The sequence below is a fragment of the Odocoileus virginianus genome, chromosome 26, assembly GCF_023699985.2.
Source record: "Odocoileus virginianus isolate 20LAN1187 ecotype Illinois chromosome 26, Ovbor_1.2, whole genome shotgun sequence".
NCBI lineage: Eukaryota > Metazoa > Chordata > Mammalia > Artiodactyla > Cervidae > Odocoileus > Odocoileus virginianus.
Genome location: NC_069699.1, coordinates 46,799,370 through 46,821,781, shown reverse-complemented (window position 1 = coordinate 46,821,781; position 22,412 = coordinate 46,799,370). Strand labels below are relative to the sequence as shown.

Genomic DNA, 22,412 nt, shown 5'->3' with positions numbered 1-22,412 from the left:
CCTCTCGATGACAGGTTGGCCGGCCTGTCAGTCAGAGCCTACCTCTAGCGGCCCAGGCCGAACGCTTCAGCACGTGACTGTGACGGCACGGATTGGCGCACGCGCGCCGTTCCCGGAGTTGCTGGAGGCAGTGCTTTGGCTATTCCGGAGGCCGTAGCGCCCTTGTCATCCGTGAGTTCTCGGCTCCTGAGGGGAGCCGACAGCGTCTTCTCATGCACGCATGCACACTTAGGGAATGTCTGCTGTATGCTTTTTTTGGTCACTCACCCTGGAAGGCAGGACTTGTCCCTCACTACTGAGGAAACAGACTCAGTGTGGCAGTCTGGGCCAAGGTTACGCCACCTCTGGAAATTTAAGCGCCGAGTTTCGCGCCTCCTCTTACTGGCTCCTGTGTATAATGCCCTCTTTCCAGTGGATTCCCTAGCTTTGCCCTTCATCAGCCTTTTGTGCCCCAGCAGTCTCTGGCCTGTTACCCACGTTTGTCCTGCCTGGAGTTCAGTCCTCAGCACAAGCCCTGGCACACTCTTATTCCTGCCCTAGGGCATCTTGTCTCCGGCTCTTATAACAACATCTTTTGCCCTGGACTGTTATGGTCTGCCACTGAGCGCAACTTACCAGCCTTGGGGAGACTGTTACCTTGGGCTTGGCATCAAACGTAATCACATAGCCTGACTCACACCAAGTGACCGGACTAGCGAGCTTTGTGACTTTTGAGGCTTGCTTGTTCTATCTGTGGAATGAGGATAAAAATCAAGCTCCTTAGAGATGAGCATTTAATGAGCCCTTAGAGCATTCTAAGTGCTCAGGAAAAGTCTGCCTGCAGCTGCTTCCTGTAACATCCTGCTGTGAGGCCAGCTCTAACACCCTCACTTCAGTGGAAGCACCATAAAGCATATTTTTCCCACAGAAGGCACTCGACTTCCTCTGCCTGGGGCACTGTAACTGGCTCAGGAAGGGAGGTCCTCAGCTACTCTGAAAGTGAAAGTGTTTCAGTCCTGTCTGACTCTTTGCAACCCCATGGACTATACAGTCCATGGAATTCTCCAGGCCAGAATACTGGAGTGGGTAGCCTTTCCCTTCTCCAGGGGATCTTCCCAACCTGGGGATTGAACCCAGGTCTCCAGCATTGCAGGCAGATTCTTTACCAGCTGAGCCACAAGGGAAGCTACTCTGAGAAGGTTCAGATCCATAAACTTGACAGAGGGAAGAAGATTGAGAGAACTTGGAGACACCACAGTTAAGATAGCCTCCACCAAGACAGCAGGTCTTCTGGGAGAGCTGGCAGTATTCTGAGACTTGATGCCAGGCTGGGTATGGGAGTGGGCTAGCACTTTCCCCCACAGAACCTGCCCTCCTGCACACTGCTGTGGGCCACTTGGCAATGTGCAGCACAGGGGACAGAGGGCGCATGAACCAACGAGATCAGGAGGATATGGGAACACCTGCTCAAAAGGGGACTATTCTCAATCCTTCCATGGCTACCCATGCCACAGGGTACTCAACCCTCACTTCAATGCAAAAGCTCCAGATGCAAGAAAACCTCCACATACAGTCAACACACTGCCCTGGAAGTTGGTGGGGCTCCTGGGCCCTCCCCATCTGCTAGAGTAGGTGTCCTCTGAGGGGACAGGCCAACTGGAGGCCCCCTCAGTCACTGACGAGGATAACAGTGTCTTAGCTCTGCAGAACATTAATCACAGTCAGCACTGTACAATGCCTTCTTTTTTTTTTTTTTAAAGCAAATAACTTTATTTCTATCATTCCTTTTTGAAGAACCAAAGCAATGCCTTCTTGAAAGAAAAAATAAACTTGTTCCCGTAAGATAGGGCATCCTCCAAGTGAGAACAAGGAAGCACAGATCTCAGAGCTTCTTCCACACGTAGGTTACCAGGCAAGGACTCTTCTGTTGGTAATTTTGTTTATTATTGTATCAGCTTGAAAAGACATGATCATGTGAAGAAGAAATTCTGCAAATATGCAGCTCCTGGGCCTCAGAGCCAGCGCCGGGCTCCTGTGTGCGTGTTGAACAGGTAATCTCTGCCTGTACCTGAGTTCAGATTGTCAGGGGAGAGAGAGAGGGCCCTGCTGGCTTCGGCAACACTGCCTCCCTCCCCTAAGGGCAGGGAAAGATATTCCAGGATCCTTGGTGTGACTGACCGCCCCCCCCCCCCCACTCCCTCCTGCTTGATCCGGCTTGTCCTCTCCCTCCTTTCTCAGCAGATCATTTGAGGTCTGCCTCAGATACGCAGGAAGCATCCATGAGCCCCTGAAACTTGCCATCAGCTCCCCTGAGCCCCGTGCCAGATTACTCTACCATAATTCATGGTGACAGTGGACCATTTGGGGGCCTCTTCCCTCACAACTTTCCCCCCATTAACCCCCAGAGGCAGGAACCAGATCAGGGTCCCAGTGTCTGGCAAACACTGGCTGAAAGATGAGTAGGAGTGAGAAGAGACCTCATTCAGGGGAAAAGTAGATAGTGGATGTCTGGTGGTAGGCAGAGATATTGAGATGAGGTCTGGAGAGAAAGTGGGTCCAAGTGGAGAATGGTTTGAAAAAAGGGGAACTCACGGGAGTCCTGGGCTCTGCCATCAAAATGCTGCTGAAGGGAAGAATGAGGAGGGTGTAACGAGGTGAACCCCACCCATGGGGAGCAGGGGGAGGCTTGCCCCCCCAAAAGGGTCAAGAACCCACCTGCTTCCTGCATCCTGGTGGTGCTGGTATGGGCCCTCCCACAGGGACAGCCAGCCATGGGAAAGGGGGCAGGCTTGGCAGGGAGCACTCAGCAGCAGCCTCAGTGCCCACCGCACAGGATGGTAGGTTGACATACCAGGCTTATGACACTGCTGGGTGCCTGAGGTGTCTCCATCCTCGGGGCCTCCACGAACCCTTCAATAGATCCCTTAGTTCCCTGGATACTGGGGCAAAGCAGAAGTAGGATAGGGCTCTGAGCCCCGGCCTGAGTTTCAGAGATGGACTTCCAGGCATAGAGGTAGGCAAAGGAAGCTTACCTGTTTAGAAGTAGGGCCTGGGGGGGTTCGCTTGATGCCTGGAGCACCTGGGTCAGCCTAAAATGCCAGGAGGAGAGAACAAGCAGTGAGAACAGAAGACCTGCTGGCTCCAGGAATCTGCACCATTCATCTGCCACTCTTATTGGAGATAGCCTGCGTCCATATGCACTGGCCACACTGTTACTCCCGTCTTCCCCGGGGTTCAGTCCTGTGCTCACGAAAAACTCAGTGTCTTAGGGGAAGGTCACGTTTCAGGTGGAAGGCAGGGCTCAGGAGTAGGGGTAAATACCCAATGCATGACAGACTCAAGAGTCTAAAGCCCTTGACCTTATCTACACCCATCCCATTCCAGACTGGGTTCTGCCAGTGAAGGAGATAACTTTCTCCCAGTGTCTCTCTGCCTCTAAGTTGATGACCCCCGGAGGGAGGGCAGTCCTCGTTAATATCATTCTGTCTGCTCATCAGCTTGGGCAGTCTTGGGTAGAACCAGCTGTCACAGATGCAAGGCCTGGGGGGAGGTGAGCAGCATAGGAATAGGAAGCCTACCCCCGCAGGAGCCAGCTGAGGAGCCAACCCAAACCCAGGAGGAGAAGGGCACTGGTCGCTGTCAGCACCACCACGAACCAGGGCTCCGGCTGCCAGAAAACCTCCGTGTCTGTCACAAGCAGGGGTGTCATCCTTGAAGGCACCTGAAATGGGGCCACATCTTCACCACTGTCCTGCCAAAACGCCCCAATCATCCAACCTTCAAACCCCTCCAAGGACTGGGCCACCCCACACCCCAGGTTTCTCCTCTGTATTGCCAGGCTCTTTGTACTCAGCCGTTTCCTCTGAAATGCCTTCCCCAATTGTTCCACCTCAAAAACTATATCCTTTCTCCCCACCCAGCAAGGGCCTGAGGAACCCCCTCACTGTGGTTCTGTGGGTGCTGGTGGCCCCTGTGCTGGCCCTCCAGGGCACTAGATGCACAGTGACAGTGGCCGTGGTGCTGAGGTGGGGGCTGGAGGGGCCGGCATCGGCCACTCGGATCAACAGCTCATGTGTATGGGGCTGCTCTGGCCAGGGGACCCCCAACGTGAGGTCGTTGTGCACCAGGACAGCTCCTTGCAGGCTGAATCGGCTCTGACTATTCCCTGAAAAACAGAGTGGGAGAAGAAGGGAACCATGGCTGGCCTTGGCCTGCCCCTCCCCCGCAGCCTGGGGGGGGCCCCCACAGCCCTCACCCCCCACAATTCTGTAGGAGAAAGCCAGGCGCTGAGGCTCCTGGGGCACCCGACACGACATTGTGGTCACCTCCAAGCTACGGCCCAGGTGAGCGTAGATGGTGAGCTCCTGAAATGGGGGCTCACACTCGGGGGCATGGTCGTTCACATCCTGCCGGAAGGTAGTCACATCACCACCCCCAAACCCCCAGTCCAGCCCCTCAGCCTCCCCCCATCACAACCAGAATCTCGGTGTCAGCCAACAGTTTCCAGAACTTTCCACAACAAGGCCCCAACCCTCTCCAGCCAACCAGTGGAGGAAACGGAAGCAGAGAGGATAAGCAGAGCACCTGAGGGGGAGATGAACTCTTTCCAATTCTTTCTGACGCTTCGGGGCTCAGTTACCTCAACCTCAATGGTGATGGTGCAGGAGCCTGAACGGTGGCAGGTGGGGTCCTGGTCTTGGCTGTGGTCAGTCAGCAGGACAGTGAGCCTGTACGACTTCTGCAGCTCATAGTCCAAAGGCCCCAGGAGGCGAACCTCCCCTAGAAGAGGGGGCCACAGCCTCAGCTTGCAGAGTCAACCCTGGCTCCACCCTCTCCACCCAGCCCTGGGGTGGGAGTACCGCTGAGACGGTCCACAGCAAAGGGGGCGGACCCGCCAGAGATGGAGTACTCAATTCTGTCATGTGGGTAATCCATGTCTGTGCCCATCACAGAGCCCAGCAGGGTGTGGGGCCTCGCGTCCTCACGAACTCGGAATGTGCGTGAGACACAGGTTGGGGAGAACTCGTTGACAGGTGTCACCATCACCAGCACAGGCACCTCAGCTGGAAGCCATCTGGGAGTCAGGGAGCTGGCCTGGTTTGGCCCAGCCCTGCCCTGGGGCTCAGAGGAGGGGGAGGCTCTGGAGGGTGGCGGGCAGTAGCTCACCCAGGGGTCTTTAGTGGCCACACGCCTGCCCTATTGGTTTCTGAGGGAGGAGAGATGACCCCCATCCTGAGGACAGGAAGAGGGGCACAGAAGAGCCCTGTCCTGAGCGTCCAGGCCTGGGCGTGGTCACTCACTGGTCATCAGAGGCTGGCCACTGTCAAGCACCAGGATGGAAGCTGTGTGCTGCAAGCAGGCGCCCGGAGCGTCACAGTCCAGTGTGTTATTCACCTAGCCAGAGGGGCAGGAGAGTGAGGCGCAGCCAAGGCCGAGGAGAGCCTCAAGTCCACTGGGCTGCCTCAGGCCAGGTTATTCTCACATAGCCTACCCTGACCCTCCGGTAAAGTGGGTTGGCTGCAACACCATATCCTTCGCCCTCATGGTCTCTGCTCCCACGGGACCACTGGGCCACCCCCTTCCTGTCCAAGCACCCTACACGTGGGTCTGAGGGCGGGATCTGGGTACCTCCAGGACTCTGTCTCGCAGGCAGAGGCTGGAAGCGCTGGCAGGGCTGTGGAACAGCAGTTGGTAGTCCAGGGTGGAGCCAGGAGAGTCCGGGTCAGTGCAAGTGAAGGTATTCAGCTGGGTGCCCACAGGCGTGGTCTCGGGGATCTGAGTCCTGGGAGCAGAGGGCGGGCGGCAGGGCAGGAGCTGGGGCGGGGCTGCGAGCCCTGGCTCTCACCCAACAGCCAAGGTAAGACTCCCAAATACTCACACCAGCAGCGCTGGGAGGCAGCGCGGGGGCCAGCGGTTGACCGACTGCACGTCCACCCGGAAATCAAGCTCGGCGCTGTCCCACGGCCGGAGTCGCTCGAAGGCCTTAACCCGCAGCCTAGTGACCGCGGCGTCCGGGGCTTGCGCCAGCTCCAGGGGCGCGGTGGTCCGGACCACGCCGTCGACTGGGCGGGGTGGCAGGGCGCGGGACGCAGAGTTCGGCCCCGCCCCCAGGTCAGTCCCGTTCCGACCCTCCCACCTCTCCACGCCCACCTCTCAGGACTGACCACCTGGCCGCCGCCTCCAAGGCTCGTTTCTAACTCCAGGCCCCCAGACGCGACCTCGCCCCAGATTCTGCCTCAGCTCCAGGCGTTGCGGGTCACTTCTAGACCAGCCGCAGAGGCATTCCCTTACCCGCCCTCCACGCCCCTCACCGCGTCCGATGGAGAAGAGCCGGCAGGGCACCGGGGAGACGATTTCGTAGCGCACGTCGAAGCCCCGGGCGTGGACCTGAGCCACCTTACTTCCGGGAACCAGGTTTTCGGAAATGGTGATGTTCTGGGCTTGCTGCCTGGACCAAAATGGGAGCACTGGCTCCTACCTGCTCCCGGCAAGGTCTGCAGGCTCCTCTCTCGGGTCTTCCCTGGTACAGCAGCCAGCTGGGGATGCTCCTGCAGCCCTACACCTTAACCCTTCTCCCGAGTTCCTGGGGCTGGGTCCTGTCTTTCCCACTGTCCCCAGGGTAGGGGAGCCTTACGGGAAAGAAACCCGGCTGGAGGGAGCAGGCAAAACTTTCACCGTCAGCATCCCATGGCAGCTTCGGCCTTGTCCAAAGGTCACCAGGATCTGAAGCTGGAAGACCTGTCATGCACACAAAACAAGAAGGGAACTACGATGTGTGTTTACCCACATGTGTGTGCCCAGCCCCCCTCAGGACCTCCATAAGGAGCCCCACACTCACTCCGCTCCATGACCTGTCACTCTGCTGACAGATATTCCTTCCTGTCTTACTCTTCTGGGTCATAAGTCCTTCTCTTTGGATGCACACAGCCCCCAAATGAGTAATATCTGAATCATTCACAACATGAATTAGCATGGTAGAGTTGCCAAGAGCCAGTCACTCAGATGTGGAAGCTTTAAAGAAGGAACTTCTCTAGTCTCCTTCAGACTGCACTTGCTGCTGTACTCAGAGTTTTCACTTCCTGTGTGACTGCTCAGAACTTTCTCCTTTCTGTAAAGGGCACTGTGGGCTCCTGGAGCCAGGGATCCCTCTTCTTTCTAGAGCTCCAGAGCCCAGCACAGAACCCAGCCAAGGCGGGAGGGCAGCCAGCATCGGGCAGCAGGTATGGGCTATGTCTGGGAAAGGCAGATGATTGACGAGGCCAGGAACAAACAATCCTCCATGAGGTGATGGCTCTGTCCATTTTATGCCTGGTTCATGGATATCGCCAGGTCCCCAGCCGTGCTCACCTTTTGAGCTTGGCCTTTGAGTCCCTGGGATGGCGCCCACAGCTGACCCTGCCCATCGATGGAGAAAGGTCCAGGGAAGTACGGAGGGTCCTGGGCACTGGTGATGTTCGTCTGACAGGAAAGAGATGCTGGAGGCCCCCTTCTCTACCACAGTGCCCCCAAGCAACCCTGTCAAATCCCCCAAGAACCCAACAGGTATCTGCCCACTCTCAAATCTCCTGTACTCTGCCACTGCTACTTACTCTAGCCTGGGCTCCCCCGGCCCTGATCCAAAATCATCTCTGCTTTTAAACTACTCAGTTTTTAAACTACATTTCTTTGGGGGATTGCAAAAATGATAGAATTTTTTTTTGGAGAATTTAGAACACAGAAGAACTTTAAAGAACTCAACCCCTGAGAAGTCCCTATGGGAACAGCCATAGTCACTGGGGGTTGGGAAGCCCTCGGTGGCTCTCTCCAAGAACATGCATCCTGCAGAGGCCCAGCTATAGACTAAAGAGTCCTTCTGCAGACTATTCTTGGCCAGGCAGGGGCTGGCCTTGGTCTTCCCATCCCCCTCCATCCTACCCCCACCCCCACCACTGCCCACATGCAGGCCTCACCTGGGCTCCCTGGCCTGGGAGCAGCAGAGTGTACAGCGGGGTCCCAGGCGTGACAGTTTCTCGAACCTGAATAATTTCCCCAGCTGGCCAGAGGGGAGGTCAAGGAAGTTCAAGCCATGCCTGCCCACCGCGCCCCCCCCCCCCCAACTCCCGCCTGCTGACTCTAGCCTTACCCGGGCTGGCAAATCGACCAGCACACTGGTCACGATTAGGGTCCCGCTGAACATTCACAGAAAGCCGACCCTCCGTCACTTGGCTCCCACATGTGTACTTCAGCTGCAGCTCATAGTGGTTCACTGTCAGGGCATCCAGCCGGGCCGAGCTGCTCAAGGTCATCTGTGGCAGGTGGGCAGTGCCATGTGGGGCTGAGGATCTCCATCCCCCAGCACCACCTCTAGGGGCTTCCCTGGTGGCTCAGACGGTAAAGAATCTGCCTGCAGTGCAGGAGATCCAGGTTCGATCCCTGGGTCAGGAAGATCCCTGGAGAAGGGAATGGCAACCCACTCCAGTATTCTTGCCTGGACAAGAGGACAAGAATTCAATGGACAGAAGAGCCTGGCAGGCTACAGTCCATGGGGTTGCAGAGTCAGACATGACTGAGCGACTAACAAGTTCACTTTCACACCACCTCTGACTTTGTGAATTTAGAGTCTGCCCTTCCCCCACTGTCCCCAGCTGTGCCCATGATCCTACCTTGCCCACATAGATCCCCTGCCACCTGGTCAGGCTAGGTGGGTTAAAGAAGGTGGTGGGTGGCTGTACACGGAGCAACTCCAGGGTTGGTACGTTTGAAGAGCAGTTGAGGGAGAAAGACTGGAGGATGGCACCAGGTCCCTGGCTCTCAGAGACATCTACGAACCAGGACAGGCAGTAGAGGTCTGTGAAGAAGAGACGATTCAGGCTAGAGACCCCCATGCTCATAGAACCAGGTACACAGAGTCCTTCCCTTCTGCCTTGGGGCCTGGCCACATCTTGGAGACAAGCAGCCAAAGTCTTCCCTTGTCCCCCACATCCAACCACGGATTGGTTCATTTCACAGACTGGGGCTAGGTCTTGTCTTTCCCACTGTCCCCAGGGTAGGGGGACAGTGGGAACTTGGGCGAGGAAGCAGCTAAGATAAGGAATGAGAGTCAGGGGTTCGGATCTTTGCCCTTTCCTGGCTCCCCCTAGCCCCTGTCCTCTATGGTAGCTTATCTGAGAGGGAGTGGGACTCCACTGTGGACTCAGGGGGTGAGACGTGAAGTTCCCCCACCCACCAGCTCCTCACCAGAGACAACCAAAGCAAGAAGAAGCACCAGGGGCCTGAGCAGCACCATAGTGGCCTGAAGACACGACAGCAGAGGAGACTCCAGAAGGGCAGACGTGTTTTGTCAGGGCCACCCTGTTGCCAGGTCTGTTGTTCAAACACAGGACTCCTTGGCCTCCAAGATTCTAGCCCCACCCAGCCCTTGGTGACTGAGCTCTGGACACTATAGGTTATCAAGAGACCTGGAAAACTCCATTTTTTCACTGCTCCCAGTGGATTTCCCTGTTTATCACTACCACTTGAAGGAGATGTGAGGGGAGAGAGACCAAGCTTCAGATAGGGAAACTAAGGCTCCAGGAAGTCTTGGTCATGCAGTTCTTGGAGACAGAGTACCCACAGCAGCCACTTTGCCAGGAAAAGTGGGCCCAAGGCCTTCTACCCCACAAAACCCGAACTCCAGCTGCTCACCCCCATTAGAACATTATCTGCCTGTGAAATCTGAGCCCAACCATCAACAAAATCTCTCAAAATCTGTCTACATTCAACAGACAAAAGGTATCCTTGGTGATAGAAATAAAAATGGTGGTTATTTTGGGGCATAGCAATTGGAGGGGACAAAAGGTGGCCTCCTGGAGTGGCTGGTGATATTCTATATCTTGATCTGGGTGACACAGGTGTCTACAGATTTTAACATGTATAGAGCCATACCGTTAAAGAGCTGTTCATTCATCTTATTTACATTACATGCCAGTTTTTAAAAGGTTGTCTTCACACGCTTTCTCCAGCTCTTCACCTCTCTCTTTTCTACCCACTATGTTTGAGCTCGTTCCTCTCCCCATGAAAGTGCCCTTGTCAGGGTCCTCAGAGACCTGCCAACCTTCCAGCAGTTTACGCTCTGTTCTCATCTCCTCGGCACGCGTCTGATGCTTGCTCCCCTTGGCTCCTAAGTGCCCCGGCTCTCTTAGTTGCCTCCCACCTCCCTGGCAGCTCCTGCTCAGCTCCTTTGCTGGTTCTTCATCTTCCCTACCTCCACCCAGTGGAGTGTTCCAGGGTTCATTCCTGTCTGCTGCCATCCTCTGTCCACATGTCCACAAATGACCATTTGATTTTCTTCTCCAAGACCACTCTTTTCCATTCTTGCTTGGTTGATTTGTGCCAAGGCCATCCAATCAGTAGTTCAGCCCGGAAGTCTAGGAGTCATGCTTCATGCTTCTCTTTGTCTTCCCATACTCATGTATCAGCAAGCTTGATTTTAACTCCAAAACATACTTCAAAGTATGTTGAGGTATGTTTGTACTAGACCTACCCAGATCCAGGCCCTCCCTTCCCTTGATGGATGAGGCAGGAGCCTCCGCTCTGACTACAGAGTGGTTCTCCCAAAGCAGCGGTTATCTAAACAGCAGCCAACCCAGGTCATTCCCTGCTCAAAAGCCCCCTAGAGCTCCCTACCACACCAAGAACAAAACCCTTTATTCCCTTCTAAAACTGCTAGGAGCCTGGTTTTGCTGACTTCTTCAGTCCCCCCCAACTACCACCATCAGAAATATCTAGGCCTTCCCTGTATTTTCCTCTCTACTGACTTATCTAGTTTGTCTCCAGTTAGTCTGTGTCCTTGAACCTAGGCCTAGCCACAGCAGGGAACGGGCTCTAATCCTTTGGTCAAAGAACCCCCCGCGGTATCTCCCTGCATTCACTCAGCCTGCCTGTGGTCCGCGATAGACAGGATGCGGGTATTGGGAATCCCCACGAGAGGGCAGCCCTGCTTAGCTCGGCAGAGGTGAGAGATAGGGAGTGGAAGGTTGGGCCTTGGCCGGGGCTTCTCCCCGGTGCTGCAGCGAGGTTCTGCGCTCCCTGAGTCCTCAGAGGGGCCGGACCCCTCCCATGACTTCCAGGGACTGTGGAGGCCGGCTCCAGGAGCGGATTCAGTGGGTCGGACCACGAGTGGGCCATAGCACTGCCGAACCCGACGATTGGGCCCGATCTACCCGCTCAAGGGCGCAGCCGCGGTACCCGTGCCCTCCAGGGACCCCTGCGGGAGGGACCACAACTGTCCCCTGTGAAAAATGGGAAACTGAGGCTACCGCAGGGGTGCGACTTGTCCTGGGAGTCAGCTCAACGGCCCGGGACTTCGGGGAGTACCGGTCCGGATCTCGCCGGCTTTCCAGCTACAGTCCCGCCCTTCCCCAGAAGAGCTGCTTCTAGCGAGTGGGTAGTGGGCGTCAGATTCTCCCACCCGGCAGGGCCCCGGGGGTGGAGCCACACCAGCCCCGCCCCAGCCCCATTGGCTGCGGCGCCAGGGGCGGGGCGGGGCCGCCAGATGTTGGGGCGGCGGCGGCGGCGGCGGCAAGAGCTGGGGAGAGGGAGGAGCCGTGGAGCCAGGCGGAGGGCAAGGGCGCCGCTGGCCGGCCCGCCGGGCCCTCTCCGCACGGCTCTCGCCGGAGTTCGAAGAGGAACTGGCAGGCCTGGAGGGGGCTGCGGCACGGACATGCACAGCGCTCGGCTTGACAGTTTCCTGGGCCAACTGCGCTGGGAACTGGTGAGGCTTGGGGGCGGGCGTGGCTCGTGAGGACGTGTGTAGGGTGCTCGGCTGCCTTCCTACCCGAACGACACTCGGATGGGGGGGAGCTGTCCCGAGTGCCCATCCAAGACAGGATGGGGGCGGGGCGGCGTAGATGGCCCAGATGGCCCGCGTCGGGTTTCGGACGATTGGGAGCTGCCCTGGGCATCAAGTAACAGCCGTCCAGCTGGCCGTGCTGCCGGCGCAGCGGAGGAAGTTGGGAGGGGGAGAAACTTCTTGTGGGGCGGAGCAGGGGGTTTTAAGGAACTAAAGAGGTGGTGGCGCTACTACCGATGCCCCTTATTCCGGGCTGGCCTGTACCTCTTGTCTTTCCTGGAAAGTGCTCTTTTCTTCTCTGAAAGAGGCTGCGGGCTTTGGGGAGCTGAATCCCTCAAGAGGTACAGGATGCCCCCCCCCCCCCCACGCCCCAGCTCTGAGCAAGACCTACTTCCCCATGCAGGCCCACAACCCTGCCTCCCGCCCTGGTGGCGGGTACCAACTTGCCCAGCTCTGCATGCTGCAGCCTGCCGGACTGCCACCAGGTCGGCCGATGGGAGCCACACGAGCTTCGTGTGCCAGCGCCCCACGCCGGCCCGGTGCCCGCTAGAGGCCTTGCTGCTGAGGCCTGCAGGCCTGTCCAGCCCTCCTGGGCCTTCTGTTTTGGAACTGGCCTGACCCGGGAGGCCGGAGTGACCAGCACTGCTCCTACCACTTCTGCCCTCTCTTCTTCCACAGCTGTGTGGCCGGGACTCCGGCTCACCCCCAATGCCTGGTCCCCTTCCGCCACCCCCCAAACACCGCCCAGGCGTGCGGCTCAAGCACCAGCTCAGGGCCTCAGATGCATTGGAAGAAGACTCGGTCTGTGGTGTGGAGGAAGAGGAGGAAGAAGTTGGGGTGACAGGAGACAGGAGTGCAGCCTTGGGGGGCCCCAGGGAGCATGGCCTGGACTGGGACTCCGGGTTCTCAGAGGTGTCGGGCAGCACATGGAGAGAGGAAGAGCTGCCCATACCCCAGCACCCAGCACCCTCGGCGTGGCCCCCCCGAAGACAGCGCCTCTCAACCAGTGGTGTCGCCCAGCCCGGCGGAGCGCCTGTGGCCCGGGTACCACCTGTCCACCGACCACGGCCCAAGTCCACCCCAGACGCCTGCCTGGAACACTGGCGGGGGCTGGAAGCCGAGGACTGGACCACGGCCCTGCTGAGCAGGGGTCGTAGTCGCCAGCCCCTGGTGCTGGGGGACAACTGCTTTGCGGACTTGGTGCACAACTGGATGGAGCTGCCCGAGGCAGCAGGTGAGGGGGACGATGGGGGTGTGCCCCGTGCCCGTGCTCGGCCCCCCCAGTTCCTGCTGGGCCTCTCTGAGCAGCTGCGGCGCCAGCTGGCCAGGGCGCGCCGGGCAGCGCTGGCAGGAAAGCGACTGTCATGCCCACCTCGCCCGGAACCTGAACTACCTACAGATGTCTCACGCTTTGCAGCCCTCATGAGTTGCCGCAGTCGGCAGCCCATCATTTGCAATGATGTTGTCAGCTACCTCTGACCCTGCCCTCCAGCCTGGGACAATAAAGGCCTTTCTCTGGACAGTCCTGGTTCCGTACCCCCCGAGGCTCCAGGAGGCAGCGCCAGCCCTGCAAGGCACGATTCAGGCAGGCAAATCGAAAGAGCCTTTTCCCTCCCTGCAGGAGTCCTTGTCATGCCTGTGTCACACGCCATGTGTCTGCTCCATCACCTGTCCTGTCCACTGAACACCTTCCTTCAACAAGCATTTATTGAGTGCCTACTGTGGGCTTGGGATGCAGGGCTCGGGACGTAGGGCTCGATGGAGCTGGGTGGTGGGGCTCCTGCCTTGTCACAGCTTGTAGTGCAAGCGTGGAAAGTTAGTGTCATACTCCTCACCCTCGTAGCCAACTTCCAATACCAGCACTCGTTGCCCAGGCGCCTTCTTCACCAGATCTGTCACCCTGGTGGCGTAGGGGGAGAGAGGTGGGGAGATTGGGTAGGTGAGCCATGACAGGCAGAAAGTGTCCTGGCATGGGCTCCAGGGTGCTGGGGGGCCATAAGGAGCCCAAGCCAGGAGCAGGAGCAGCCCAAGACAGGAAACATCTGAAAACTATTTTAGGAGCGGCTGGCGGGGCAAGCAGGAGGCAGGAAGCCGTGAGTCCCCTGGGAGTGGGCCGTGAAAGGGGAGCTGAGGAGGGTGTGGAGGAGCTGGTGGGGCTGGCCAAGCAGGCAGCTCCTAGAGGCCCCTCCTAGAGGGCTCCTGGCCCTCACCCCACCCCCAGCCCGTTTGCTGGCTCCATTTGGCAAAAGAAAACTTCAGGAAGGTGTGAGGGGCCCAAATGGGGTTGGGAGGAGGAGAGGCTGCGCGTCCCTCACCTCCAACCTCCAGGGCCTGGTTAAAGCCAGGTGCGGGCTCACCTGTGAGACAGGTGCCGGGCCTGTTTTTCCTCAGACCATCCTGCTGAGTAGAGCAGGGCCGACCCATGCAGGAGCATCGTCACTCTCAGTCCTTGGAGCTCCTAGACAGAGACAGGTCAGGGGCCAGCAGGGCCAGGCGGAGCCAGGCCTGGGAGCAGGGCAGAACTGGAGCACACCTGGATGAGGGCCAGCAACGACCCCAGGGTTCTCTCGGGCTGCCCAGCAGGCACTTCCAGGCGGTCCCAACAGGTCCACTTCAGGTGATGGAACTGGGGGGTGGCAGTAGGGAGGAGTCAGAAGCGTCTTACACACACACACCCTCTCCCCACCCCAGTTGCCAATAGCTTATGGCCCCTTTCCTAGGGGAGGAGCTGGACTAGAGGCAGGAAGCAGAAGCCAGGGGGTGGGGATGGAAGGTGGGATCTGGGCCCAGAATCTCAACACCCTCCCTGCCTGTGCTGGGACAGGAAATGGGGCTATGGGGCCCCCCGCACAGGGAAACAGGCGATCCATCACACAGGCTGATTGTGTGTGTGTGTGAGTGTGTGTGTGTGTGTGTATGTGTGTGTGTTGGAGGGGGGGCAATGCTTCCTGAGGAAGTGAGGAAGCAGGAGCAGGGCTGCTGCAATCTCTGATAAAGCTGCCTATTCCTCAAATGCAAGGCTGGAAGAGAGGGTGGGGGGCGGGTACATCCGGTCCCCTAATCCTTTACCACCAGGACCTTGGACTTTCTCACAGACACATGGGTGAGGGGCACAGTGACTCCAGCAGGGACACAGTCCACAGAGGACTCTCTTCCTGTCCCTTTGTTCCTTGCTTCTTAAGTCTTGGGGTTCTGGTACCCAGAACTGAGGGCATAAGGGTGGCAGGCAGCCAGGGACCAAGACTAGAGGGGTTCTGCCACCTCCCCAGAAAACACAGTGAGGTCGAGCTGAGACAGGACCAGAAGTGATGTGGGGGACCCTTCCCCCTCCTCCATGGACAAAGGCAGCTTGTGTTCTAGCTAGAGGAGGGGCCCTCACAAAAGGGCTCTGTGTGCTGTGCCCTGAGGGACCCCAGGGCTGCTCAGCCTAAGCCCAGTGCCGGCCCATGACCTCTCCCCTCTGCTCTGGTGAGAGAATTCTCTCCAGACCCTCTCCTGGGCCCCCTAAGGAAACGCCAACTTTTGCAGAGCCTGGGCACACAGCCGGGGCATTCACAGCCCCACACTTGAAGAGAACACACATGCACACAGCCCACATGTGTACTCACAGGCAGAGCCATGCAGGCCCACATCGGGCAAGAGCCCTGCAGTCTCCTCTGGCACACAGATGTGCAAGCGTGCTCCCTCCATGGCCACACACCACGAGGCCAGGGATGCCCAGACCCGGGTGCCGTCACACTTGTGACAGCAATGCACACCCTGTGACGGGGTTGCACACCCCCACACCCATGCTGGTGATCTCAGTGCCCTTTAACTCAGTTGAGGGGGGCGGGCGAGGATCCCCATGCCTGGCAGCCTGACGTTAGGCTCTGTTTAGGGCTTGGGCCCTAGTTCCCCCTCCCCCTCAGGGAAGGAGGGGACGGTGGGGGATGGATGTCTGGCTCCACTAATGAGTTAAAGCTGCAGCTCCCCCAGACCCGGAGGGTTGGGGGTTGGGGGTGGCTGACGGCTGCTTCCTGTGTCTGACAGGTCCCAGCCTGGCTGTGAAGCAGGAAGGCGGCTGAAGGAAGTCTTGAGGACTCCCCTAGAGTCGGTCCTACGAGAGCCTGAAGCTGGAATAGGGCCTGTTTGGGTAGGTGCAGGCAAAACTCAGGTCTGGTACAGGTGGGGTGTCCAGGGCTCACCTCCTGGATGTCTGGGGCCTTAGGTACCCAGCGGCTAAAGTAGTTTTCAGCCAGGCGCAGATAGCTGTGGCGAAAGGCATGGAGGGGCCGTGGTCCGCCCACCACCTTGTACAGCTCCAGGCCTACCAGGCCAGCCACGGCCGCTGTAGTGGTGACAACGGCTGGGATAATCCGGCCCACAATTCGCTTGATCTGCCGAGGACAGGAGATCTGATCTGGGCCCAAGGCCTAAGGCTAGGGTTTGACCCACCACCTCCAGGCCTAAGCCCCAAGAGGCAGGTTACCTCGGCGTGGCCAGCCGCTGGGATCCCATAGTTCTGAGCTCTCAGGCTGGCCGCTGCCACCACGAAATCCACGTGGAAGTTGCTGTCATTGTCCTGTGAGACCCAAGACACAGTCATGTGAACACTGTCCCAGTGCCCCAAACCCATGCCACTGCACAGGTCTTCACATGAATCTGTGGGCTGGAGGCTCAAATCGCCCCACTTAACAGGTAAGGAGACGGAGGCTCAGGGAAGCTGAGCTGCTTCTGGGCTCCTTCAGGGAGGAAAACTCAGGCCCACTTCAAAGGTACCTACTTAGCTCTTGACCTTCCTCATCAGCCTCTCTGGCCCAGCCCTTCACTCCCGCTTGGGTTCTGACCTTCTCAAATGTCAAGGGTTCAAGGGGAGGGCCCTTCCTCCAGGTCTTCAGGTCTTCATGCAGTTGCTTACAGCCTGTTGGAAGGAGGAGGAGAAGGGTTGAAGCAGTCCTTAGCCTTCCGAGTCCTATACTCTTCTTGAGCCTGCCTGCCTATCCTTGGTCCCTGCCAAGTCTATCACTTACCACTTTCAGGGAGACCCCTTGATGGATGGTGCAATCTCTTCTCTGGCAGCCCCAGCCCTCATGTATGTGTGCCTGCAGACACACATGCACACCTGTGTGACCCTGTCCTCATCTGGGGTGCCACACCTCATTGCTCCCCAGGGCCCAGTGGTTTGTGGGTTTTTTTCCTTTGCTGAGAGTTGGCCAAGGGAATGGGGTGGGGAGGATGGTAAATAGGAGAGAGAGGACCTACTCTGGGACCAGGGGATGAACCCAAGGCTAGAGAAGAGCAAGGTCAGAGGGCCTGATAGGTTGTGACTTGACTTCAGGGCCCCCAGACCCATCTTCTTTCTGCAGCACAGGCTGAGGAAGCTCAGGCCTTTGGGTGGCAGCATAGAGGGGTCAAGGCTGGGGACCTCACCAAACTCACCAGAAGGTGAATCCAGCTCCAGCTCACTAGCAAAAATGCGGTCCAAGTTCTGGGGGTCAGGCTGTGGCAGCAAATTCAGTAGTCCCCTGAGCGCAGTCTGGTCCTGTGAGCCAGGCAGCCCATGCATCTGGGCATATAGGTTGGCAGCTGCCAGCACATAAAGGAGGTGAGTATCCTGCAATGAGACCCAGAGCAGGGGTGGCTGCATGGGCCTGAGTGAGCGTGTGTGGGTGTGTGGGGCAGGGGTCATCGCCCACTTGAAGATCTGTTGGAGGGCCTGCCTCCCATGTGGACACCCACATGTGCACAGACATGGCTGTCTCCCTCTCAGCATCTCGGCATCGCTACAAAACACAGAGGTGCCCACCTGTGCCCTGAGGGGCCGCATTTCCATCTCAGGGCTGCCAAGGGACCCCACTCACTTGGCTGGAATCAAACTCCAAGGGCTGAGGACACTGTTTGGGACCCGACCAGAATGGAGCTCCATCCTCCTGCACCTAGGGAAACACAGAGGCTGCCGGTCTCCAGCCGGTCGCCCCCAAGCCCTCAGCCTCCCAGCCCCCAGGCACCCACTCTGTCAGGTGGGTAGGTCCTCAGCAGCTGTGTGATGCCATGATGGAAGCGGAGCTGCCAGTGGCCAAGGGCCCACAGCACGCAGTCTCGCCAGGTCTGCGGACGCTCCGTCAGGACACCCCGCATTGTCTGCAGCAGGGGCTGCTTTTGTGACTTAACCAAGTCTTCCGGAGACGAGAGTGCTCTGTGGACGGTTGGGAAAGCTTGAGGCCAAGCCCTGAGCCTCTTGGTGTTAGGGACCCTGGACTCCCATATGCCCGTGTCGGGGGTCTTACTCTGGGTTGCTGTTGATGGTCTTGGCAGACTCACAGAAAAGGTCGTCAAACTCACCCTTGGCCCACTGTGGGGGAGGGAGGAACCATGAGGGGCCAGTTAGGAGGTGGGTCTGGGGCAGAGGACTGAGCCAGGTAGGCAGGAGTCTCTGGGGTGCCTCCCACCTGCACAGTGTGCTCGGTTGTGGTGGGAATGTACCGCACGGTGCAGACAGGGTCGGGGGCATCTTCAGAAGCTGCATCGGAGGAGGGGGCTCTGTAGTTCTCCGTCACGTGCGGTATGAACACACCGGTGCTGCCCCGGGTGCCCGTGGTGCCTGCCTCCAGCAGTGGTTTCAGAAAGTGGGTGCAGCGAGCAGCTACGTAGTCCCCTGGCAAGGGAGACAGAGGGTCAGAAGTGGGGCGGGCACAGCCTCGGACAAGAGTGAGTTCTGAGGCTGGGCACTCACGGGCCTCGAAAGTGTCCAGGGCAGCAGCCACGCCGTCCACCCCGGAGAAGAAGTCGTCCCCAAAGACGTCCTCTGTGCTGGGATGCAGCGGGAGGTTGAGCGGGGTAACCCGCAAGTCTGCGTTCAGGCGGCGAGCGGCCTCTGCGGCCACCTCTGCCTTTTGCCTCTGAGAAGAAGCAGGAAGGCGCTGGGGGTGGGGGCAGGCGGGTAGTGGGGGGACAGTCCAGGACGCGGGTGTGCAGAAGGGTCGGCACTCACATGAACGTCCTGGGACCTGAAGAGGAACTGCCGGCTGAGGTTGGAGAGCTCCACGTGGTCCATGTCGGCAACGGTCACGCCCCCACGGCCCCCGGCCCCCAGGCCCATCAGGGCAAAGCCTTTGAGCAGCTCGCAGCCGACAGCGCCAGCACCCACCTGCCGGCAGGCAGGAGCAACCTTAGCCAGAGGGCCAGACCTCACCCCTCCGCACACTCCCGACCTCACCACATGGCTCACCAGGAAGTAGCGCTGGTGGCTCAGCTTCTCCTGAAAATCGGCCCCGAACACTGCGGTTTGCCCATCATAGCGGCAGCGTCTCTAGGGAACACAGACAGGACTCGGTGACGACCGCCAGCGGGTGCTGGGTCTCCCTCTCACACCCAGTTTTCCAGGTCAGGACCTCAGGACCATTCTTCATGTTTCTCCCTGAGTCCTGAGTTTAGCTAAGGCTTGCGTCCCTACCCCAGGTTCTCACCGGTGCACAGTCCTCAGGGTTGGGAAAGGGGTCCCCATCTTCTGGAAGGCAATCCAGGGCATCGAAGTACAGCCACTGGTCCAGGGGCATAAACTTTCCGGAGATCGCCTGTAAGTCAGAGCTTTAGTCTGGGGACTCTTGGCACCTCCTAATCCCCTGAGATCCTGGCTGAGGGCTGCACCCAGGTTGGTGAAGCTCTCAAGGCTGCTGTCTAGTGTTGGGCACCCTGTGGCACCCACAGTGACCTCTGCACCTTTCCCAGCCCTCCCTGTCTCTGCCTGTACCTACCTTCAGCACTTCCTGGGCAGCCACTGCACCCAGCACAGCTGCCATGGGGCTCAAGCCACCAGCACTGCTCAGGGCAACTGTCCGCACCAGAGCCTCATCCAGCTGCTCTTCCAGAGGCTTGCCTTCTGTCCCCTTCAGTGGTCCCATGGCCTGGGCCAGGTCCACCACCATCTCTGCATCAACCTAGCAGGTAGAATTCTGTTCAAGCAGCCCCAGCCTGAGCTCCACCCCACATTTGAATCCTTCAGGCAGCCATCCCCCGCCTGTTCCACAGAAGAGGAAGCAGAAGCCTGAGTGGGAAGGCCCCACTAGATGATGCCTGGTGCCAGACAATGGCCCTGGAGGCTCCCCCAACCTGGGAGCAGCTTCCAGGCAAGATCTGAGTGGGGAGGAGCAGCATAAGTCCCCAGGCTTTGTGCTTGGCCCCTTCATGAACTCAGCCTCTGGTCTTGGGCTTCCCTGCTGGCTCAGATGGTAAAGAGTCTGCCTACAATGCAGGAGACCTGGGTTTGATCCCTGGGTTGGGAAGATCCCCTGGAGGAGGGCATGGCAACCCACTCCAGGATTCTTGCCTGGAGAATCCCTATGGACGAAGGAACCTGGCGGACTATAGTCCATGGGGTCACAAAGAGTCAGACACGACTAAGCAACTTAGAACAGCTGGTCTAGAGATAAGTGTTTATTTATCAGCTCCCCACAGCCCATCCTGTCTTCTTTATATGAGTGGGACACTGCTTCTGGATTCAAACTTGGATCCGTAAGATAGTCACTGTCACCTCCTGGTAGGTGAAGCCCCATTAAGACAGAGGCTAGGGAGAAGGGCATCAGGGCCACTCACAGGATCCCAAGGCTTGGGAGGGCGGTCATGGAGCTGCTGGAACTTGTGCAGTGCGCGGAAGGACTGATGCAGGCAGCGGGCACGGTGAACTTCCTGGGGACTCTGGGCCACCACACGGGGCTGAAGGAGGGCTGCGTCCAAGGGTTCCTGCAGAGGGCACTCAGTTTAGGGTCAGGTCCAGAACCCTATGGGCCCCTTGAGGCACCCAACCCCAGATGACCTTGCACTCACATGGCTGACAGTCTTGGCTCTCTTGACCTCAGTGACAGCCCCGCCACGTAAGTAAGCAGAGAAAGCTGTTGTGTCTCCAATCTCCAAGGTCCCATCCTCTGGGGGGAGATTGAGCCTAGTCACCATGACCTCTGAACCTGAGTAGCTCCCCACAGCCCATCCTGTCTTGCCTCAGCATTCTCAAAGTGGGACTTCCCTGGTGGTCCAGTTAGTTAAGAATCTGCCTTGTGATGCAGGGGACGTAGGTTCAATCCCTGGTCTGGAAATAAGATCCCAAATGCCAGGAGCAACTAAGCCTGTAGGCCACAGCTAGAGCCATGGAAGACCCCACATGCTGCCACTAAGACCCAAGGCAGCCAAATAAATAATTAAAATTCTCAGTGTGGCTCTGCCCTGAGGAAGATAGAGAGAGGCCTTATCTCCAAAAACCAGGCTGTCTCCACCCCCACGGGGGCCTGGGTGCTAAGCCTGGAGTGGGGTTGACTTACCCCGCACGTAGAGAGGCCGAGGATCACAGCCGTTGAGCTCTACCATGCCCTCAATGCCTGAGAAAGTCACCCAATCCCCTGTGTGGAAGTGGTGGGCATCAGCCGCTTCTCTCAGAGTGAGAATGCCAGGGGAGCCCTGTGAGGAGAGGCAACCTGCTCAGGGCCTAGCCCTGCATTTCACAGGCTCCCCCTTTCACTACTCCCCTACTAAGGGGTAGTGCCCCCCCGCCACCAGCACCCACCTGGGAGATGTGCTGGATGGCGGCTGTTAGGGGTTCTGCCTCCGTGGGGTCCTGCACAATGAAGTTCTTACCGAAGTCACAGAACAACTGCCTGTGGCGGGGTGGCAGGGGTCACTGAGCTGGCTGTGTTTAACCACCACGCTTGTGGTGAAGGGCAACAGGCACTAGGGCAAGCCCCGAGGAATTGGGAAAAGAGTGCTCAGAGAGGCTTGGAAACTGGAGTTTGAAAGATGTACTGAGCAAGTCTGGAGGCTGGGGTAGAGGAAGCAGACGCATGGAACTGAGGACTGTGATCAAGAGGGGAAAGTGGGGACAGCCCTGGGGTTGGCTGGAGGGGCTCTGGAGCAAGCCCTGGAACTGGGATCGGTCACTGCCTGTGAGGTGGCAGGCTGGGCGAGCCATCTCACCCCACGAGGCCTCGGGTGTCCGCCACCAGGAAGCAGACTCCATGCTTGTGGCAAAAGGTGCCCACTCTCAGCTGCTCCTCCAGCCTCGAGGCAGTCAGCACCACCACCTGAGTGGACCCCATGAGATCAGTAGGGCCAGAACCACTTTGAGCCCACCCCCTGGGGATGGGGGAGGTTGGCCTGGAGAGTAGGGCTGGGAGGGCACCTGGAAATCCAGCAGTAAGTCCTCGGTGATGTCGCCTGTGTAGACGCACACCTGAATGGCTCCATTGAGCTCAGCCAGAAGTTTTTGAGAGGCCTCAGCCCTGCTCCTTCCCAAGTCCTGCTCTGAGAGTAGAAACTAAAGAGATGCCCAGACTGGCTTTAGCAAGGAGTTTTCTCTTGGGCCCCACCTCCACCCTGGTCTGGAAACCCAAAGCACCCCCCAGGAGCCTCACCTGGGCAGCCAGGTCAGACCAGCAAGTAGGGTGGGGATCATGGAGAGTGAGGCTGCCCACACCCATCAGGACCAAGTTTTTGGCCACCTCAGCCCCCAGGCCCTGCAGACCAGACAGCAGCACCTTGGCTCCCTGAATCCTCTGCATGGCCGGCAAGCCCAGCACATACCTGTAGGTGGGAAGCAAGAGGGCAGGCAATTGGAGATCAGGGGTTAGAAAGCTACCCCGCTCTCCTCCCCACCTTGAGC

The 22,412-nt window shown here is 58.4% G+C and overlaps 3 protein-coding genes across 5 annotated transcripts in view; 1 reads left to right on the top strand and 2 right to left on the bottom strand.

Moving 5' to 3' along the window:
* The first annotated feature begins 87 nt into the window (after positions 1-87).
* Positions 88-13,310, top strand: INKA1 (inka box actin regulator 1). 3 transcript variants are annotated; one of them, XM_020915915.2, is made up of 3 exons: positions 88-171; positions 1,935-2,030; positions 12,467-13,310. In XM_020915915.2, the coding sequence occupies exon 3, from the start codon at positions 12,497-12,499 to the stop codon at positions 13,265-13,267; it is 771 nt and encodes a 256-aa protein (XP_020771574.1). In that variant the 5' UTR covers positions 88-171; positions 1,935-2,030; positions 12,467-12,496; the 3' UTR covers positions 13,268-13,310. The 3 variants fall into 3 exon arrangements, with proteins under 3 accessions (XP_020771574.1, XP_020771573.2, XP_020771575.1); XM_020915914.2 differs by lacking the exons at positions 88-171; positions 1,935-2,030 and adding an exon at positions 11,524-11,710; XM_020915916.2 differs by lacking the exons at positions 88-171; positions 1,935-2,030 and adding an exon at positions 12,015-12,129.
* On the bottom strand, positions 1,902-11,409 carry CDHR4 (cadherin related family member 4). The gene is made up of 19 exons (XM_020915917.2): positions 9,196-11,409; positions 8,622-8,806; positions 8,102-8,264; positions 7,929-8,011; positions 7,327-7,437; positions 6,614-6,717; positions 6,291-6,427; positions 5,858-6,041; positions 5,608-5,761; positions 5,280-5,373; positions 4,839-5,042; positions 4,619-4,758; positions 4,235-4,385; positions 3,924-4,144; positions 3,558-3,700; positions 3,012-3,068; positions 2,831-2,918; positions 2,572-2,599; positions 1,902-2,047 (listed from the first exon to the last, which is right to left on the bottom strand). The coding sequence occupies exons 1-19, from the start codon at positions 9,242-9,244 to the stop codon at positions 1,992-1,994; spliced, it is 2,352 nt and encodes a 783-aa protein (XP_020771576.2). The 5' UTR covers positions 9,245-11,409; the 3' UTR covers positions 1,902-1,991.
* A 167-nt stretch (positions 13,311-13,477) lies between the features above and the next one.
* The window catches only part of UBA7 (ubiquitin like modifier activating enzyme 7), a 9,133-nt gene continuing 198 nt past the window's right edge, over positions 13,478-22,412 (bottom strand). Inside the window, exons 2-24 of the mRNA XM_020915907.2 lie at positions 22,165-22,333; positions 21,933-22,067; positions 21,728-21,834; positions 21,321-21,411; positions 21,079-21,214; positions 20,591-20,688; positions 20,360-20,506; positions 19,522-19,704; positions 19,234-19,341; positions 18,996-19,076; positions 18,759-18,914; positions 18,501-18,666; positions 18,217-18,422; positions 18,055-18,119; positions 17,780-17,963; positions 17,629-17,703; positions 17,207-17,381; positions 16,615-16,688; positions 16,257-16,349; positions 15,973-16,164; positions 14,322-14,414; positions 14,146-14,246; positions 13,478-13,688 (exon numbers count right to left, since the gene is read on the bottom strand). Of these exons, the coding sequence (XP_020771566.2) occupies positions 13,577-13,688; positions 14,146-14,246; positions 14,322-14,414; positions 15,973-16,164; positions 16,257-16,349; positions 16,615-16,688; positions 17,207-17,381; positions 17,629-17,703; positions 17,780-17,963; positions 18,055-18,119; positions 18,217-18,422; positions 18,501-18,666; positions 18,759-18,914; positions 18,996-19,076; positions 19,234-19,341; positions 19,522-19,704; positions 20,360-20,506; positions 20,591-20,688; positions 21,079-21,214; positions 21,321-21,411; positions 21,728-21,834; positions 21,933-22,067; positions 22,165-22,333 (2,947 nt within the window). The 3' untranslated portion in view covers positions 13,478-13,576. The remainder of the gene's footprint in view (positions 13,689-14,145; positions 14,247-14,321; positions 14,415-15,972; positions 16,165-16,256; positions 16,350-16,614; positions 16,689-17,206; positions 17,382-17,628; positions 17,704-17,779; positions 17,964-18,054; positions 18,120-18,216; positions 18,423-18,500; positions 18,667-18,758; positions 18,915-18,995; positions 19,077-19,233; positions 19,342-19,521; positions 19,705-20,359; positions 20,507-20,590; positions 20,689-21,078; positions 21,215-21,320; positions 21,412-21,727; positions 21,835-21,932; positions 22,068-22,164; positions 22,334-22,412) is intronic.

Bases quoted from the DNA above. Each gene is read 5' to 3' on its own strand.
- INKA1 (XM_020915914.2), top strand. From the start codon at position 11,660: ATGCACAGCGCTCGGCTTGACAGTTTCCTGGGCCAACTGCGCTGGGAA. The intron at 11,711-12,466 runs GTGAGGCTTGGG...CTTCTTCCACAG, and splicing joins GCCAACTGCGCTGGGAACTG to CTGTGTGGCCGGGACTCCGG.
- CDHR4 (XM_020915917.2), bottom strand. From the start codon at position 9,244: ATGGTGCTGCTCAGGCCCCTGGTGCTTCTTCTTGCTTTGGTTGTCTCT. The intron at 8,012-8,101 runs GTAAGGCTAGAG...CCCTCTGGCCAG, and splicing joins TGGTCGATTTGCCAGCCCGG to CTGGGGAAATTATTCAGGTT. The intron at 2,919-3,011 runs GTAAGCTTCCTT...GCTTTGCCCCAG, and splicing joins CAGGCCCTACTTCTAAACAG to TATCCAGGGAACTAAGGGAT.